The following is a 19,671-nucleotide window of genomic DNA, read 5'->3' as shown; positions in this document are numbered from 1 at the left end:
ATTTGATCTTCGGAATTGTGTGAAGTACTCTTTTTTGGCGTTGTTGTTATTTTGCTTTTTATTTAGGCGTTGCCATGTCGGATTCTAGTCCGTCGGGAGTTAGGTTTGCATCTCGGATGTAAACTAGATTATCCAAGTTAGAGTATGATTCTCACACTAAATGTGTTAAGTGTAGGGGACAGGTTTGTTCAGCAGATCGAACATGTAACGAGTGTAGTGATTGGACTGATTCTCAATGGAAGTTTTTTAGTTCATACTCGGAGAAATTAGCTAAAGACAGAATTAGAAAAGCAGCGCTTAGGGAAAGTAGACTTAGCTCTGCTTCGTCTTGCGATGTTCCTTCTGTTTCTCCTCAAATTGTTATGTCTCCTTTAACTACACCTCCTATTCCTCCTACTAATCCCACTTCTTCGGCTTCCCGTGTAGTTTTCTTCCGACACCATTGCCAGTCTGGAATCGAGGTTAGATCAGAAATTTTCGGTACTAGCGAATACGGTTTTGCAACTTGGTAATTCCAGTTAAGACGTTTTTGGAGAAAGCGGCTTCAGGTAAGAGTGTAGTTGAGGGTGTGTCTGTCTGTCCTGACACGTCTCCTAGACAAAGGTCACTGTCCAGCTCCCCCGCACCGGGGAGAAGACATACCGGAAGTCCAAGGGAGTCGATCGGGATTTGCCCACAGACAGGCGCCTCTCTTGTTGAGCCTGTTGCGCCTCAACAGGGCTCGTTAAGCGTTGGAAAGGTGTTGCGGTCAGACGCCTTTCGAATGATTCAAGCGATTCGTCTCCGTCGCGCGCGCTCTTGGCGAGATTCGCCCGTTTCGCATCCCTTAAAGAGGCGTTCAGGCGCCGATTCTTCGCCTCCTCCAGTCAAGCGGTATAAGGAGCCTGAGAGTAGGGTTGCGCCGCGGCCGTTAGCGGCTCATTCGTCGCCTCAATCTGTGCCTTTTTCGGCTCCATCTACTAGTAGAGATTGTGGTTTTAGCGCTGTAGCTAGCAGTTCTAAGGGTGTTTCTTTAGGCGCTTTTTCGAGTCTGTTACGCCTGATGCGCCTGTTTCGCCTCGAATTTCGGCGGCTCCGAGCGAGGCGCAAGTAGTTTTTCCGCCTCCTGCTGAACATTTAGGCTCTTCCAAGCCTACGTTAACTGTTTTTGATTCGTCTCTGGCGCCTTTGCGCAAGCAGTTAGAGATGTTAACCACTGGATGAATGAGTCCAAGGGTGGTTCGAAACCTTCAGATCCGGTTGTAGTTCCGTCTACTTCTTCGGCGGTATCGGAGAATGAAGAAGAAGTAGAGGAGGAGGATTCACATCACCTCTCGTGTTATTCACGTCTCCTTAGTTTTCTTCTGGTATCTTATCCAGATTATTTTGAGAAAGCTGCTCCGCGCTCCCCAACTTCGACTTTTTTGATGAGGAGGAGGAAAACTTCAGACCCTCTCCTCCCAAAACTTGTTCTATCTAAAGCGGTTAGACATTCGTTGAAAGAGACTGAGAAATGGATGTCTATGAAAAGAGACTTAGGGAAGGCTCTTTTGCTTACCCCTCCCTCTAAGTTGCTTCGTAAGAGGTATAGGTTTTATGTAACTGGGGAAGTTCCTTCTCTGGGAGTTTCTGCCTCCTCCCAGGGAGGACTTCTCCAGTTTAATCGACTCCTCTAGAAGATCTGCTTTCGCCGCAGCGAAAGTTTTCTTTACAGCGCCGGAGTTGGACCACGTTGTAAAGAATCAATTTAAACTTTTGGAAGTCTTTAGCTTCCTTGATTGGACTATTGGCGCTTTAGCGGCCAAGATCGAAGACTGTCCTTCTCTTTCTCAGGAGTTAGCGGAGGATTGGATTGGTGTTCTGTCCTGTGCGGTCAAATCCATTAGGGATGGATGATGAGTTAGCTTCGCTCATCGCCTTTGGTACCCTTAAGAAAAGGCAACTTTGGTGCTCCTTTGCTTCTAAAAGGGTTACTTCCCAACAGAAGTCTGCTCTCTTGTTTTGCTCCTTTTGTGAAGATAACCTCTTTCCAGACGATGTAGTGTTGTCAATTTCGTCTGCGCTAGATAAGAAATCTACTTCGGATTTACTGGCACAGTCTACTAAGAGACCTAAAGCTCCTGTGGAGACTGTTCCTTCGGTTTCTCCTCTGGCCCAAGTGCCTTTTCGAGGGAGAAAACCCAAGCCGCTTCTTTCGGCCGAAGTCGAATTTGCGACCTCAGTCTAAGGCCTCGGCAAGGTTAACAACCTTCCAAATGAAAGCTCGGTTCTTCATGCACCAGTGGGAGCCAGGCTGGCTCTGTTTTGGGAGGAATGGGAAACAGAGGAGCAGAAGCCTGGGTAGTGCAAGTACTCAAGTTCGGCTATCGTATTCCTCTCGTTTCACCTCCCTCGCTCTCACCTGTGCCAATTCCATTCCAGGCATACTCTCCGGGCTCAGACAAATTTCTGGCGCTAGCCGCAGAAGTGGAAGCGCTTGTTCTCAAAGAAGCGATAGAACAGATAGAAGGGGATTTTCCTCCAGGCTTTTACAATCGCCTTTTTGTAGTTCCCAAGTCATCAGGGGGGCTGGAGGCCGGTTTTGGATGTGAGCGCCCTGAACTTGCATGTCCAGAAAACAAAATTTCATATGGAGACCACTCGGTCGGTTCTGGAGTCCATCAGACAGGGGGATTGGATGGTCTCTCTGGACATGCAAGACGCTTATTTTCACATTCCGATACATCGCGAATCTCGGAAGTACCTGAGGTTCATGTTCGAAGGCAAGGGGTGTTTCAGTTTCGGGCGCTTTGCTTCGGACTAGCGACCGCTCCTCAAGTTTTCACCAGGGTTCTATCCCCGATAGGAAGCTGGCTGCACATATTAGGAGTAAGAATCTCCCTCTATCTGGACGATTGGCTTCTCCGGTCGGAATCAGAGAGTCGGTGCATGAAGGACCTTGGAACAACTCTGGATCTTGCCAGAAAGTTAGGAATTCTGGTCAACAAACAGAAGTCCCAGTTGGTTCCATCTCAGAGCATCCTTTATTTGGGGATGATTCTGAATGCTCAAGTTTTTTCGGGCTTTTCTGTCCCCGAAGAGTTTCAAGGCTGTCTGGAGACAGTTCAGGAGTTCTTGGACAAAAAGGTAAGTTCTGCCAATCAGTGGATGAGGCTCCTGGGCAAATTGACGTCAGTGGAGAAATTTGTGACGTTGGAAGACTGCACATGAGACCTCTGCAGTTTTTCCTGAGAGCCTCTTGGTGCAGGAAGACACAACCAGCTCGATTACCTTTCCTGTCACAGATCAAATAAAAGAGGACCTAAGGTGGTGGCTCTCTCGAGCAAGGTTGGAAGAAGGGTTAGATTTACGACCCATCCTCCTCCCGAACCTACAGTTCTTTTCCGATGCATCGGACACAGGTTGGGGAGCCCTACTGGGAAATCAACGGACTTCAGGAGCTTGGTCGGAGAAGGAGAAGAAGTTCCAACATAAATGTAAAGGAAGCTGTTAGCAATTTTCTTGGGGCTCAGACAGTTTCGGAGCTTAGTAGAAGGTTGAGTAGTGGCAGTGCATTCCGACAACTCCACGGCTCTCTCGTACGTGCGGAAACGGGGGGACTCAGTCTTTCTCTCTGTACGAAGTAGCCAAGGATCTCCTCCTGTGGTCAAACGAAGCGAAGGTTCAGCTAGTCCCGAGATTTGTTCCGGGAAAGATGAACGTCCTGGCGGACGAGTTAATCGTCAACAGCAAGTGTTACCTCTGGAGTGGACTTTGGACAACAAGATTTGTCAGAAACTTTGGCGCCTTTGGGGACGACCGTCAATAGACCTGTTCGCGACATCAAGGAACAACCGTCTTCCTCTCTTTTGTTCTCCAGTCCCAGATCCTCTAGCTTGGTCGGTGGACGCAATGCTGTTGGATTGGTCGGGTCTGGAAGCTTATGCATTCCCTCCGTTCGGTCTAATAAGAGAGGTGCTGAACAAGCTCATGTCGCACAGCAATGTAACACTAACGTTAATCGCTCCCTTTTGGCCCAGGAAAGAGTGGTTCCCGGACCTTCTCCAGTTGTTAGTAGACTTCCCCAGACTTCTTCCTCCAGAGAAGTGGCTTCTCAAACAACCTCACTTCAAGAGGTTCCACCAAAACTTGTCCGCTCTAGCTCTGACAGGGTTCAGACTGTCCGGAATCTTGTCAGAGCGAAAGGATTTTCAAGAAGAGCTGCAGAAGCTATCGCTTGTTGTAGGAGAGAGTCTTCTAACAAACTCTATCAAGGGAAGTGGAGAATCTTCAGAGAGTGGTGTAGAAGTGCTAAAGTCTCTACTTCTGCGACCTCTTTAACAGAAATAGCAGATTTTCTTCTATTTCTTAGGAACTCTAAGAAACTGGCTCCTTCGACGATCAGAGGATATAGAGCCATGCTCTCTTCGGTTTTTCGACATCGAGGTTTGGATATTTCCTCCAATTCAGATCTGTCGGACCTCATTAGGTCTTTCGAAACCACTAAGCTCCCGCAAGATACAGTGGCTTGGAACTTAGATGTGGTGCTTAAGTTCCTCATGGGGCACCGTTTGAGCCTTTGAAGTCGGCTTCACTCAGGAACTTGACTAAGAAGGCACTCTTTCTTATTGCACTAGCTTCTGCTAAGCGTGTCAGCGAATTGCACGCTATAGACAAAAGAGTCGGTTTCTCTCAAGGCAATGCTGTATTTTCGGTATCTTTGACCTTTCTAGCCAAAAATGAGAATCCTTCTAATCTTGCCGAGGAGTTTTGTGGTAAGGAACTTATCTGATTTGGTTGACATGAGGAGGAAGAAAGGCTCTTATGTCCAGTCAGGGCTATTAAGCAGTATCTGTTTGCCACTAAGGGTATTAGAGGACAATCTTCTAAGCTCTGGACCTCGGTTCAAATCCCTCTCGTCCTCTTTTCTAAGAATGCTATATCGTTCTTTATTAGAGAGCTTATCAGGGAAGCTCACTCGCAGTCCGAGAACGACAATCTTTCCGTTCTGAGAGTTAAAAGCTCACGAGGTTAGAGCAGTGGCAACTTCTTTAGCATTCAGAAAGAATTTATCTTTAGCTTCGATTCTTCAGAGCACGTTCTGGAGATCGAATTCGGTTTTTGCGAGTCATTATCTCAAAGAGATAGAAACGGTTTTTCGAGAATTGTAAAACGTTAGGTCCGGTGGCGGTTTCTGGCATGGTGTTGGGAGAAACGGCACAGGGGTCGTCACCTCTATGCTAACTTTTCACCTTGAATAGGTTGTCGAGTTCAAGGGAAGCTGGGGGTACTGAGTACCTGGGATACTCACCAGTCTGTTAGGTCAGATTTTACAATGGTTGGGTATATATGTTTTTAAATCTGGTGTTGGTGACAAATGTTTTGTATAATTGAATTTCTGGTCTTAGCCCAGGGCAAGGGCAATCTTTGTTGTTACTATCCTCCGTCAGTCAGCCTTGACTCGCTTGAACTACGGAAGGATTCCACTCCTGTAGAGGCTAACTTTGGTCAAATTCCAATTCCTCTACAATAGTAAGAAGAGCACCGACCAGAGGCAGTAACAGTCTGCTGTAGCTCTCTTACAAGGTAAGGTACAACAGACACCTTGAGTGTTTACTGGTATTGCAATAAATGTAACCATTTAAAAATACTAGTGGTCCACTGAATCCCACCTTCCCATAAATGTGTAATCAGCTCTATAATTGTTCGGTAAGACACTACAATAAAAATGAAATTTTCATTATTAAAATGAAGTTTTATTGTATACTTACCGAACAATTATGATTATACCCACCCTCCTCCCCTTAGGTGGACGGACGGGCAGAAAGAATTGGATTCACCTGGGCAGTTGTACCTGGTTCTCCCGCGAGTGGAGGGAGATGACGTCATCACCACCAGTGTTGGCGACGCCGACGCGCTAAATTTGAATTTAGTATCCTGCCGCTCGTGGAAATCACGGCTCTATAATTGTTCGGTAAGTATACAATAAAACTTCATTTTAATAATGAAAATTTCATATTTAAAAAAAGTGCAAATTAGCGATCGATGTGTCGATTTTATAAATGTTTATGCTTTTATGTTTAAAATGTGTATGAAAATGTATTACGAATAGGGTATTTATATTTCTGTGCAGAAATATAATAAAATGGCAGCTTTGAAACTCCCCTTCAAGTTATCGACTACGATGTTTTTCTCAAGTTCATTCTTGTATGCCGCCGTCTGCCGCTCTTCCGAAAATATAGTGTTAAAAAGAGTGCAAATTTAGCGATCGATGTGTCGATTTTTCAAATGTTTATGCTTTTATGTTTAAAATGTGTATGAAAATATATTACGTTAAGGTATTTTCATTTTTGTACAGAAATAAGATACAAATTAAGGCAGCCTTTGTAACTACGCTCCACGTTGTCAGGGGATGGTTTTTCATGTTCGTTCTTGTCCTCCAGTTCCGAAAAATGCATTGTGTTATTTTATTAATTATGCATCTTTTCCATAAATCCTTTAAAAAGTTATACATTATTTCACTGTATCCAAGAATATTGTATGTATTCTCATATTATTGTATTTTAAAATACTACGGCAAACTTAAGCCCGTATTCCGCGGAGCGGCCAATGTTGTGGCTTGAAATCAGCTGATGAATAAGAGTTTGTTTCACCATAACGCAATTCTGAGCGAATGCTCTTGCTTCTAGTTAGCATAAACGAATATCTATATACTTGACTTATATGAGACAAAGTTATTTTTCCTTATACAGCGTGTTTTTAGGTGGAAATATTTATTGAATATATCTCGTTGTGAATGTGAACTACTATTTTTTTTGTTAATAGATTACGTTGGCGGCATGTTTATTGCGTAAAAAATTACGTGATTCCGTTCGCAATAATTCTTTATATAATCGTAATACGAACTTTACGTTATTTATCTTATATCGGCGTGAAACCAACAGTAAAATGTGTTCTTTCAAGCACAGTAGTTTTGATTAAAATGATTTTATCCCAATTTTATCTACATTGTGTGTGATGGCAGACGTTTACTGCAGTTTTATCCTTGTTGCCGATGTACGATAATAGTCATTAGCAGCTTGAACAGTTTTCTCAGCTTCAGTTATAACTAGGTTTAAATTTAACGGTATATTTCCCGATTGATCTTTAATCTGTATTGATCTCTGATCTATAGCGAATAAAGTTATTACATTAAGATATCTCAGTTCTATTCTATACATAACGCCATTTATAACAAATACGGCAATGTTGCACTGTAGTACGATGATCGAAATACAAGCCAAACAGATGTTATCCAGTTCGGTTGTACTTAGAAAAAAAAAAAAGTCGTTTCTCGTTCGGTTGTTCATGGCTGTACGTACACGTTCATGCAACGAGTATAACGTTAAAACCATACTTTCATCATTCTCTTTTGCTGTTATTGAACTTATGTAACTAGAAGATGGATAAAGTTAGGCCATTGTAATTTGATCTCTCATAAAATCGAACTATCGTAAGACTAATGATCGTAACCTGAACACTACAGCTACCTGTACACTGTATAAACTTTATTATATCTTTACATACTCTAGACACCCACATGTACTGTAAAGTAAATTCTATAGTACTATACTGCATAAATATAATTTTACTTATTGTGCCGTTGTGGGATTACGACGCCTTTGACTGGTCTAGAGTTTCAAAAGAAGGTGTGCGGTGGCCGTAGGCTTTAAAATCGCTCAGCGTCGAAAATCGCTTGGCGTCGGTGGCCAGGAACGGAACCCGTGCCGCTAACCGAGGGCCGCCTGTACTTGGTTTAGAGGGTGAGTCGTGGGTTTGTTCACCCATTAGTGACACTTCTTGCCTAACCCTGCATGACATGTATAAGCAAAGGTCTGTGTTAATGGAACATTAAAATTTTTTAGTTGTATTACCTTGGTTATCAGACATCTCAAACAGACAATTTGGTTTAAGGACATTTTGTCCAAGGAAAAATATTTATTACAAATATATTTAAAAAGTAAGTATATATAAAAAAATAATTTACAAAAATATTAAAAAAAATACAAAATATGCTATATACACACAAAGTTTGAGGGAATCCTTCCTAAAACTATTATTTACAATATGTGGTGGCCAGAAAAGGTGTCACACCCGTAGAGGTCAAAACAAGCCACAATTTCACAAAATTTTTTGGGGTACCTTAATGAAATATGAAGTGGCTAATTTTTTTATAGAATAAACTCATATTATCCTATAACAGAATTATGTAAAAAGATCTGCACAAAGATTTAATTTACTGTTATATCATTAATGTTATTCTCTCGCTCTCTCACACAAACAATAATTTACTAAAATATTTACAATAAATATAAAATATGCTATATACACACAAAAATTGAGGGAATCCTTCCTAAAACTACTATTAAAATATGTGACTGCCAGAAAAGGTGTCGGACCCATGGTCAAAATCAGAAAAGAGAAAAAAAAGGGTATGTTTTTTTGTCCAAAAAAATTGTCAACATTTTACAAATTTTTTTGGTACCTATATGAAATAGGAAACGGCTAATTTTTTTTTATAGAATGAACTCATATTATCCTTGAATGGAATTATGTAAAAACATCTGCATTAAGATGCAATTTACTGTCATATCAGAAATTTTATTCTCTCAAAAGGCAGAGACCCACTACTTCCAATCCCTTCTCTCCACCTCGTGTGTCGTAATCATTTCAAGGTCATCACTCTCGCCTCCAACCCTTCGTTACACAAACTTGGCTTCTTGCCACAGAGTTGTCAGCAACCTCTAAATTATCATCAACATGACTATAATTCCATTAGAAGTAAGTTGATGACATCCATGCCCAGAGAATACTGCCTGCTAGCCATTGTTGATGAAAAATGCCCCCCCAAAAAAATTCAAAAACAGAAATTGGCATTCAAAGGAAATTGGACCAAATAGGATTATAAGGCATCTCGGCCACAACCAATGGCAAGCATAATGTACACACACCATCTACCTACAGTTTCCAACAGTATAAAACTATCCCAGAGTCAACAGTGTTAGACAGGAAATCACTACTTGATAACTTTGCCTTTGTATCTCACAAATGTTCAAAACAAACTAGTATTACTCAGAAAAGGGGAAAGGACAAAGGCAAGGCAAATGCAGGTTTCGACATGATTTTAGTGTGTGTTCTGCTATCCTCTCGCAGGTTGATCACACCCAGATTCGAGGTAGACGATGATTTATGGGAAAAAAACATGTTGAAACACCCCTCGGGTCGTGCTCGACCCAGCTAACCTTGTTCATTTGAGGAGAGATCAGTTAAAGGACAGCCTTCTAGAATGGATTAAGTCAGTTAACTGTGGTATGACAATATGCTTGTCTGAGTACACAACCTGTTGGGCAGCCACCACAGGACCTAGGGGAAATGTGTCCGCAGATCTGTGGGCAACATCCTTTAGATAGAAAATGGCGAACGTGGACTGGCGTAACCAAGTACCAGCGCTCGGCCCTCTATATTCAGCCAAGTTCTTTTTGAAAGCCAGAGAGGGACCAATACCCCTAGCGTCATGCTCTCTCTGCACAGACGTGGTGGTGGAATCATCAAGAGACAAGTATGCCTGTCTGATGGCTTCCTTTATCCAAAAAGAGATAGTTTTCCTAGACACCTCTTTCTTGTACGGCCTGTGCTAACAATAAGTCTGCAGCAGCCTGGTCCAAGGTGCCAAGTCCTTTTAAGATAGCAACGCAGGGCACGGACTGGGTACAGCAAACGCTCTTGAGCATCACCACCCACAAGTCATTCAGTGATGGAATGGAAAACGAAGTGAACCTGTCATGTGCACAGAGGGATTTTGGGTCTTCGCCACGAATTCTGGGACAAATTCGAAGGACAACAACCCCCAACCCCTGGCGTACTTCACCTCATAGCTCAGATCGTCAAGCTCTCTTACCCTCTTGGAAGATGCCAAGGTCAGAAGGAAAACTGCCTTGAGCGTCAAGTTCCTGTCAGATGAGTGACACAAGGGTTCATATGGACCCTTAGTGAAGCTCTTGAGAACCAAGGAAACATCCCACGTCTGAGGCTTGAGCTCTCTAGGAGAACTTGACTGCTCAAACCCCTTAACTAGCAAGGAAAGTTCCCAGGAAGAGATGTCGATACCTTTAAGGTGTAACAGCAAACTCAGGGCCGCCCTGTAGCCTCTAATGGCAGAAACGGACAAACTTTTCTCGTCTCTGAGGAAGGTTAAAAGTCTGCTATTCGCTGAAGAGAGGTTGCGAGTGGAGAAAAACCGTTACAACACCAATCACAGTAGATTGCTTATTGTCTTGGAAACCGCGGAGGTTGACTTTCTGAGACTGTTGGACATATGCCCTGCCGTCCTTCTGAGAAAAGACCCTCGCTCGGAGGAGAAGCTTGAAAGTCTCCAACCGTGAAAAGACAGGGATTCGACTTACTGGTGGAACACTTCCGCATGGGGCTGACACAGATGTCACCAAGGGGGAAATCTCCCTCAGAACCTCTGACAACAACTATAGCAGATCTGTGAACCACTCCGCTTGAGGCCACAGAAGGGCTACCAAAGTCATCCTGAGACCCTGTGAACTCATAAGCCTGTTCTTAACTTGACGGATCAAGCAAAACGGAAGAAAGGCATACACCTCCAGGTTGTCCCAGGGATGTTGGAATGCGTCCTCTGCAATGCTAAAGGATGTGGGACCATTGAACAGAATATCTCCAGCTTCCTGTTGAAGCAAGTCGCAAAAAGGTCCAACATGGGTCTACCCAAAACCTGGAAAAGCTTGTCTTTTACCACTTGATGAAGCGACCACTCAGTGCCTAGGATTTGACCCCGACGACTGAGTTTGTCTGCGACCACATTCAGTTTGCCTGGGATATACTTGGCTGAGAGCTCTACCTAACTGCTGACCGCCCACTGGTGAACCTCGACGGTCAAGGCGTGAAGTTAACAAGAAACCAGGTCTCCCTGTTTGTTCACATTGGTTACCACCATGGTGTTGTCCGACATGAGAACGACAGAATGACATTCTACCTTCTCCCAAAAGTTCTCCAGACCCAGGATGGCTGCCTTCAACTCCAAGGTGCTGATATGTTGCTGCTTGTCCTTCGAATGCCTGAAGCGATGAGGTTGCCTACATAAGGCCACCCAACTTGCGAGGGAGGCGTCTGAGAACAGAAGGAAGTTTGGTGGAAGAGAACGCAGAGGGACACCCTTCGAAGGATTCTGGTCGTTCAACCACCAACGAAGGTCTTCTCTCACTTCCAGAGACAGAGGAAACATTAACGGGTGAGTCCCCCGCCGGAGACCAGAATTCTCCCAGTCTCCATTGCAGAGACCGAAGAAGAAGACACCCATGAGGGACCAGCTTCTTCAGGGATGACAACATTCCCAGAAGAACCTGCCACTGATGTGGTTCCGACAGGAAGTTGCACGCCCCCACTCGTAACTTCAATCTCTTGTCCGATGGGAAAACTTTTGCCACTGTCATATCGATGACCATGCCCAAGTAGAGAATCCTTTGACTGGGTACAAGGTTCGACATTTCCTGGTTGACAACGATGCCCAGTTCCAGACAGAACCGAAGTAGACGATCCTTATAATGCAGCAGCTTTTCCCTGGAAACTGCCAAGACCAAGTAACTGTCGAGGTACATCAGCAAACAGATCCCCTGAGCATGGGCCCAACTTGACACGAGAGAAGACCCTTGTGAACACTTGAGGGGCTGTTGTCAGCCCGAAGCATAGGACTTTGAACCCAAAGACCTTGTTCCCAAGAGAGAAGTGAAGGAATTTCCTGGACATTGGATGAATAAGGATTTGGAAGTAAGTGTCCCTTAAGTCTATCAACAGCATGAAGTCACCTTTCCTCACGGGTGCCAACACCAAACGCAGGGTCTCCATCTTGAACCGCGTCTTCCTGATGAAGTGATTCAAGATGGATAAGTCGATCACAGGTCTCCATCCTCCCGACGCCTTGAGCACCGAGAAGATGTGCCTGTAAAACCCCGGAGACGGACGCACCACTTCCTGTATTTGTCCAGCATCTTTGCACCTCCTCCTGAAGAGCCAAGAACTTCAGAGAATCTGGAAGATATGTCTTCGTGAGCTGCGGTTTGTCAGACAGAGGGGGAGACAAATCGAAAGGCAGTAGGTACCCCACCTGAAGGGTATCTACCACCCACTTCTCCACCCACAACTCTGCCACTTGGCCCAATGGCATGCTAGGCAACCCCCCTCCGTGGCACAGGAGAGGCACCTAACCTACAGAGGGCCCCATTACCTCTGCCCCTTAGGCCCCATCTTGGCCTAAATCAATGAGAGCAAAAGGGACTTGATCCTCTGACCAAGGCTGAGTGGAACGGGAAGGCCCTGCCAAACTCAAATTCCTCGATGGCCTACCAGGCAACAATCTTCTTGACTACTGCTGGACAGGGGGAGGAGGAGGAGCCGGATGTCTCCGAGGACGAGACTCCGACTTAAGACACGGCCTAGTGCACCAGTCTGTCTTTGGTGTCAGCCCGACGCTGGCCTATTGCATTCTAATCAGCAGAAGGATAGTTCATAAATTAACACTGAGGTGAGCAATATACAAAAATGCCTTGCCTCCAGACTGCAACAGATTTGCAAGAGAGGAAGCAGTCACCAACCCTTCTGGGGACCTGTCAGAAGCTATCTTGGGAATGACCACAGACCAGAAGTCCAGCCAAGAAATTGTGAGCAACATGGAGGCTGCCATAGATTCCAATGCTGAGGCATCCTGCAGAGACAAGGACGGAGCCACCGGCCACACCTGCTCCAAAGTCAATCCCGGCTTCAGGCGAATGACGTATGGGTTAAGATGGCGCAACATAAAAAAAGTAGAGCTCGTAGCATAGTACTTCCTAGCCCCGTGAGAGGCGGGAGTAGTAGCTTGGCAGAGCCTTTAGAGCAAAGCGAACCGTCCTGGTCCGAAACAGGCGTTAACCCCAGGGAAGCTGGAGAGAAGATTTGGGATCCTGCGTAGCTCCCACCAAGGCTTCCAAGCAAGAAGGAATAAAGATGACTGAGGCTGAGACCTACTTTCAAATTGTTGAACTCACAGATGAGATCAACAACTTCCGATAAGGAAGACAAAAACTCTTGCGTGTCTCCCTCCTCCTGCTCCGGCAATGGAGACCGACGATGAGAAGGATGCGTAGGGTCCTCTAAGGTACCTTCTTCGTTAAAATTAATGGTAGGATCAGCAGCCAAACAGCCCAAAACACCAACTAACCTGTCTGGGCTGGGTCCACGCATCGGCTCCCAAGACGAACCCACTATAACACTAGGAACATCACTACGTTCTCCTCCAACAGATGATTCATTAATATGGCCGTGAATGGTCACAGGCGTGGCCTACTTACAAACGTGAGTTGGAGAGGAATCCCGAACCCTCGAGATCGGATGAGAATCCTCGAGAATTGAACTCTTAGAAGCATCAGTGAGAGGGGCAGGCAAACACTCCTGCTGCAGCAACTTTACGCTCACCACCTTCGACCTATTGACAGGCGCCTTGAGATCCTTACGCCGACAAATAGGTCTTGGAGAAGTAGCACTTGCATCATGTGCATGGACAGGAGGTTGCAACACGCTTGCAATGTGCATGGACGGGAGAGGTTGCAACATACTTGAGACGTGCACGGACAAGGGAAGTTGCAATACGCCCATGATTCGATGCAGAGGACGAAGCAGCCGCTGCAGAATACACAAGGGAAGATACACTACACTCTCAGGGTAGGTTGCAACACGCTCGCGATGTGCATTGACGGGGGAGGTTGCAACACTCGAGACTTGTACAGACGGGGGAAGTTGCAACATGCCTACGATTCGATGCAGAGGACGAAGCCACTAATACTCTCTGAAACACCAACATTCTTGAGAACAAGTCCTCATAGTTCCTCCCTCGTAGGCGAAGAAAGAGCAAAGTCCTTAACCTTTCAATGCTTGATGCGCCGACGTGGTGCAGAGGGGAAGATGGAGAAGATAGTACTAGTTCCTTAAGTGATCTCTTCACAGGAGGCGGGGACAAAGCAACATGTTTCCTTCCAATGCTCCCAACTGACAAGGCAGCCAACTTAACATCCAAAACAGGGTCCAACCTCTTAAGCACTGCCTGGCATTTAACCTCAGACTGATCAGCAAGAGAAGGCTCCAATGACATGGAAGGAAGAAGTAGCGAACTGGGCGGCAGAGATGACGTCACGACTGAGAGAGGCAGTGCTCAGATGATGACTGGGAGTGACATTTCCTTCCAATGCTCCCAACTGACAAGGCAGCCAACTTAACATCCAAAACAGGGTCCAACCTCTTAAGCACTGCCTGACATATAACCTCAGACTGATCTGCAAGAGAAGACTCCGATGGGATGGGAGAAGTAGCGAACTGGGCGGCAGAGATGACGTCATGACAGAGAGGCAGTGCTCAGGTGATGACTGGGAGTGACGTCACAAGTGGTGATGACATCACGGCCTCCCCTCGGTGAGAAGGGGAATTAGACACCACTGGCAAAGGAATACACAACAACAGATCCCATGACATCACAGCTTCCCTCCAACTCGAAGAAGAGGCAACAGTTACTGGTGGAGCAATACAAGATGACCGACCTCGACTACCCACGAAGACGAGGCTGGGAGGAGAGGGGATGGCCTGGCCAGCCTGAGGAGGAGGGGGGCCGGTTAGCGAGCCTCCAAGAAGTGCGCAAGCAACCCCTCCAGAACGAGGTACCCCCTTGCCCGAGCGTCTTCCAATCACCGCCATCTTGGACCTCTTTGACTCTGTAAGAAATGAGAATGATGAAAAAAGCCCCTCCCTTCCCGGGAATCAAATTAATTCCCAAAGAAGAAGGGGCGACATTACAAACGTCAGCCTGGTGGCCTCCCGATACTTCCAGCGACGAATCAAAGGAAGAAAAGGAAGGAAACAGGAACAAGTCTACTATGGGGGTTGAATACTGCAGGAGACGAAACATCGGGAAGGGGGGAAAAACCTTTCCATGAAGGAAGAGTCTTGACCCTCCGATGTTCCCTCTTGCTATAAAATGACTTCCACTGCTCTTAAGGCCATGCCTGGCATCCCGTGCAAGGATTCGTAGTACAAAAATTAGAACGGCACCTACTGCATGACGTGGGGATCAGCCGCTGCCGAAGCCGAAAACGAGAACACGGAAAACCTGGAATTCCGGAGGTACACACGTTGACGAGGCCGAGAAGGAGCAGAAGCAGCCTTAATATCTGCCAAACACACACACACACACACTAAACACAAGTGAAACGGGCAATGAACTGGGTAAAGGCCAAGAGAGGTAAACACTACTCTCACCCAGGCAGTCGAAGAAAGACTGATGCGTGATTGTAGGTGAAAGGTCTTCGACCATCCTTCACCCAATCTACCCATGCGTTGCCAGATATCACAAGATTCCTTGCTTTCATCTTTGTTTTTTAACTGGATCCAGCTAGGCGCTAGAAATTATTCTATTGTTAAGACCTCAGGTTTGTAGCTATGAAAAATACAATACAAATTGTCTTAGAAAATTTGTCATTTTTTTATCTTTGGCTGTTTGTATTTAAGCAAAAATCATTTAGTTAAAGACTTTTAAGCCCAAAGGGAGTCAGATTTTAATACTTTGTTTCTTCTGAACAGAAAATAAGTTTGCTGTTGGGTCTGGAGCACGTTTGATCTCTGTGTGTTACTTTGAGCAGGAAAACAACTGGTGGGTGTCCAAACATATCAAGAAACCCATCCGATCAACAATTACAACCCTTGACTGGCATCCCAATAATGTGCTCTTGGCTGCTGGAGCTGCTGACTTCAAGGTCAGAATTTTATTCCATTTATTTACAGAATATTTAGAATTGGCTGCCAGTTAGTGTGTGATTTTGTAGGTGAATTGTAAGTCAACATACCTTGCATTTTGTTGGTCAGAATCCTGAGATATTGCATAAAATTAGCCACTTTGTAATATTTCATTATTTGTTCATGAAGCTTACCTGTCAGATATAATATATAGCTGTATTCTCCGAAGTCCGACAGAATTTCAAAACTTACGACACACGTAGTGGGAGTCAGGTGGTTAGTACCCATTCCCGCTGCTGGGAGGCGGGTATCAGGAATCATTCCCATTTTCTATTCAGATTTTCTCTGTCGCCGGTACTGTCAACACCTGTTTTCAGTACCTCCGTCTTAGGATTTTGAAACTTCTTTGCTACTTAAGTATCCTGATTGTCTTTTGGTTATTGAACTTGGATTTGTGGCTAGGCATACACTATTTGTGAACTGTTTTTGATTTTGGCTTGATTTTTCCTTTAAGATGTCTGGGTCTAGTTCGGCTAGTGTCGGAGTGTGTTGTATGGAAAAATGTAAGGTGAGGCTACCGAAGGCTTCGGTAGACCCCCACACAGTATGCATGAGTTGTAGGGGACGTGTGTATGATTGATGATCGTTGTAAGGAGTGTGAAAGTCTGTTTGATTCGGGTTGGAAGGCGTATGAGTCCTATGTGTCCAAGTTAGAGCGTGATAGGATCAGGAGGTCTTCCTCCAGGAGTGTGTCAGGCAGTAGACGTCAGGGCAGTAATGTTTCTCCTGCTAACCCTCCAGTAGATTTTGCAACTCCTAAACCTGTAGTGTTGCCTTCGGGCCCTGAAATGGTGTCTGTGGAGGGTAATGCCCTGTCAGTGATTCTAGAGTCTCTACGTAATCTAGAATCCAAAGTGCTCGCCTTAGAAGGTAGAAGTGATAGTAGTGCAGTGAAGTGCAGTGATAGTGCCCCCAGTGTTGTGGAGGGGGCGTCAGATCGGCCCTATAATGCCTCTAGGCCTGGACCTCTGCTGGACTCCCAGGAATCAGGGAGTGGGCAAGTCGAAAGCCGAAGGAGGGTTACGGGGGCTCCCCATCGATCTGCTGTCCCTTCGGCAGGACCTGTTGACGCTTCCCAGGCTGCCAAGGAGCGTGCTCGTGCGCGTCTCCTTAAGGAGTGCTTCTCGTCCTCCGAGGCGTCCTCCCCGCGCAAGGGGTGGAGCTCTCGGACGGACTCTCGCCTGTTGAAGAGGAGCTTAAGAGAGCAGGACGCTTCATGTCCTTTCTCTCCTGCTGTTTTGCGGTCCTCCCTGGAAAGTTTCACTGCCTTTCCGCCGCAGAAGAGGACCAGGACATTCTTCCAATGATGACGTTTTTGAGCGCCCCAGTTGCGCCAGGGATCGAATTGTTGCAGTTCCTGTGAGAAGGAAGAAGGCGTCCCCTCGCCCCTCATCTTCTCACAGGATCAGCCCTTCCCCTGAGAAGGAGTCTTCTCCGACCGAGAAGATCATCTGTTCTATGCAGCAACAGCTTGCTTCGTTGCTGGCCGAGAGAGAGGCAGAGCCGCGTCGTCAGAGGAAGGATGATAGACTGCCTATTAAGAGGTCCAGACAGTCTCCCTCGCCTTCTCCTCACTCGTCTCTTTCTCCTGTTTCGTCGCCCTCTGGATTTCGTGCGGCGCCCCAGCGGTTGTCTAGAGGGCGTGAGGAACGTCTCCCCAAACTTTCTTCTGTCGAGAGGAAGGAACGTCGTCACTCTCGTAAAAGGATTGTTTTCCTGCTCCTCAAGATGCTCCCCTCTCCTCTCTTCGTGACGCTCCGTATGCGGAACGTGACGTTCGCTCTGCTGCTAGGCAGGATGTCATTCAAGCTGCTAAGCTTGACGACGTGCAAGCTGCTTCGCTTAGTCAAGCAGCTCGTCGAGACGCCACCTCGCTCGTCCCGGAGGGATGCTCCGTATGCTGCCAAGCATGACGCTCGTTCGGCTGCGAAGCAGGATGCTCCTCAAGCTGCTAAGCTTCGTCAGGACGCCCAGCGTGACGCTTTTCTGAACGCTTCTGAGGACGCTTGTCAGGACGCTCGCCGACGCTCGGACGTTCTTCAAGACACTTCTCAAGACGCCCACCGTCTACAGGACGTTCGTCAAGACAACCGTCAAGACGCGCTTCAAGAGGACTTCGCAACTGCTCCTGAACCTTTGGTAGACGCACAGCCTTGTGCTCAGAGCTCGTCTGTTCTGCAGCGATCTGCATTGAAAGTTGGACCTAAAGGTCTTGTACCTCTCCCTTCGGTAGTCTCGTCTGTCACTCCTGCGGAAGAGGGAGAAGTTAGCAGTTCGTCGGAGGTAGCAGACGAAGAGCAGCCTTCGACTTAAGCGTCTTCGGACTATCAGGTCTTGGCCCGCCTCCTACGTGCTTTGTTTGGAGACAAGTTCCAACCCTCGGCCCCTCGCTCTCCTCCTTCTCAGTTTTCTTCTTCAAAAGCCAGTAGAGCTCCAGGTTTTGTTAAGATGAAGACTTCTCTTTCGACCAAGAGAGCTTTTAAGAAGTTACATGATTGGATGGAATCGAGGAAAGCACAAGGCAAGACCTCTTTTGCCCTTCCTCCATCAAGACTCAACGGCAAAGCAAGGATATGGTACGAGACAGGGGAGGACGTTGGACTGAGAGTTCCCTCCTCTGCACAAGGCGACTTTGCCAGCCTGGTTGACGCCCCGAGGAGGTCTCTCCTTTCGTCGGCGAAGGTGTCTTGGACACCTTCTGAGTTATATCACCATCTTAAAGGACTCTTCCGGACGATGGAGGTGTTTAACTTTTTGGACTGGTGTCTGGGAGTCCTGGATACGCAGTCTCGAAGTCCGGACTCGATTAGCCTGGGGGAGCTGTCCAGCATTCTTGCGTGTATGGACAAGGCCGTCAGGGATGGTTTGGAGGAGCTGGCTTCGCACTTTGGTACAGGGCTCTTGAAAAAGAGAGCGTTGTACTGCAACTTCACTGCGAAGTCTGTTTCTCCCTCGCAGAGGGCAGAGTTACTGTTCGCCCCTCTTTCGAGCCATCTCTTTCCCCAGGCTATGATCAAGGATCTGGCTGTCAGCCTGCAAGAGAAGGCTACACAAGACCTTCTAGCTCAGTCTTCTAGACGTCCTGCAGTTCCTTCGACGTCTCAAGCTTCCAAGAAGCAGAAGCCCTTTCGAGGCGGAGCTTCCTCGAGACCGGCTCCTCGAGGAAGAGGCCTTCCCAGAGGCAAAGCCCCTTCCAAACTCAGGGGAAAGAAGTGAGCCTTCAGTCCTTCAGTCACCAGTAGGAGCCAGGCTTCGTTCGTTTGCGAAAGCCTGGAGAGAGATAGATGCAGACAGCTGGTCGCTCAACGTCATTGAGCAAGGATACAAGATCCCTTTCCTGAAGCCTCCTCCGCTGTGCACGACACCCAGGGATCTGTCACCTTCTTACCATCGGAAGAAGCAGCAGATTCTTTACAATCTGGTCGAGCAAATGCTCGAAAAGAGAGCGGTGGAACAGGTCTTAGACCTAGAATCCCCGGGCTTCTACAACAGGTTATTCCTGGTGCTGAAACAGTTGTGAGGATGGCGACCAGTGTTAGACGTAAGCAGTTTGAACTTTTTTGTGGAGAAGCAAAGGTTCAAGATGGAGACGCCTCAGTCAGTTCTTGGAGCCTTAAGACCAGGCGACTGGATGGTGTCTTTAGATCTACAGGACGCTTATTTTCACGTCCCGATCCATCCACAGTCGATAAAGTACCTGCGGTTTGTCCTGAGAGGGAAAGTTTTCCAATTCAGGGCACTTTGCTTCTGGTTGAGCACGGCCCCCATGATCTTCACGATTTTAATGAAGAATGTGGTGAGGTGGCTTCATCTTGCAAACGTCAGGATCTCTCTGTA

At 46.6% G+C, this 19,671-nt stretch overlaps 1 protein-coding gene across 1 annotated transcript in view; it reads left to right on the top strand.

The window, feature by feature from the left end:
* The window catches only part of LOC135222982 (actin-related protein 2/3 complex subunit 1A-like), a 174,884-nt gene that overhangs the window by 12,805 nt on the left and 142,408 nt on the right, over window positions 1-19,671 (top strand). Inside the window, exon 5 of the mRNA XM_064261485.1 lies at window positions 15,622-15,794. Coding sequence (XP_064117555.1) covers window positions 15,622-15,794 — 173 coding nt within the window. The remainder of the gene's footprint in view (window positions 1-15,621; window positions 15,795-19,671) is intronic.

This window comes from Macrobrachium nipponense, chromosome 20, assembly GCF_015104395.2.
Source record: "Macrobrachium nipponense isolate FS-2020 chromosome 20, ASM1510439v2, whole genome shotgun sequence".
Taxonomy (NCBI): domain Eukaryota; kingdom Metazoa; phylum Arthropoda; class Malacostraca; order Decapoda; family Palaemonidae; genus Macrobrachium; species Macrobrachium nipponense.
This window is presented reverse-complemented; position numbering and strand designations above follow the sequence as displayed.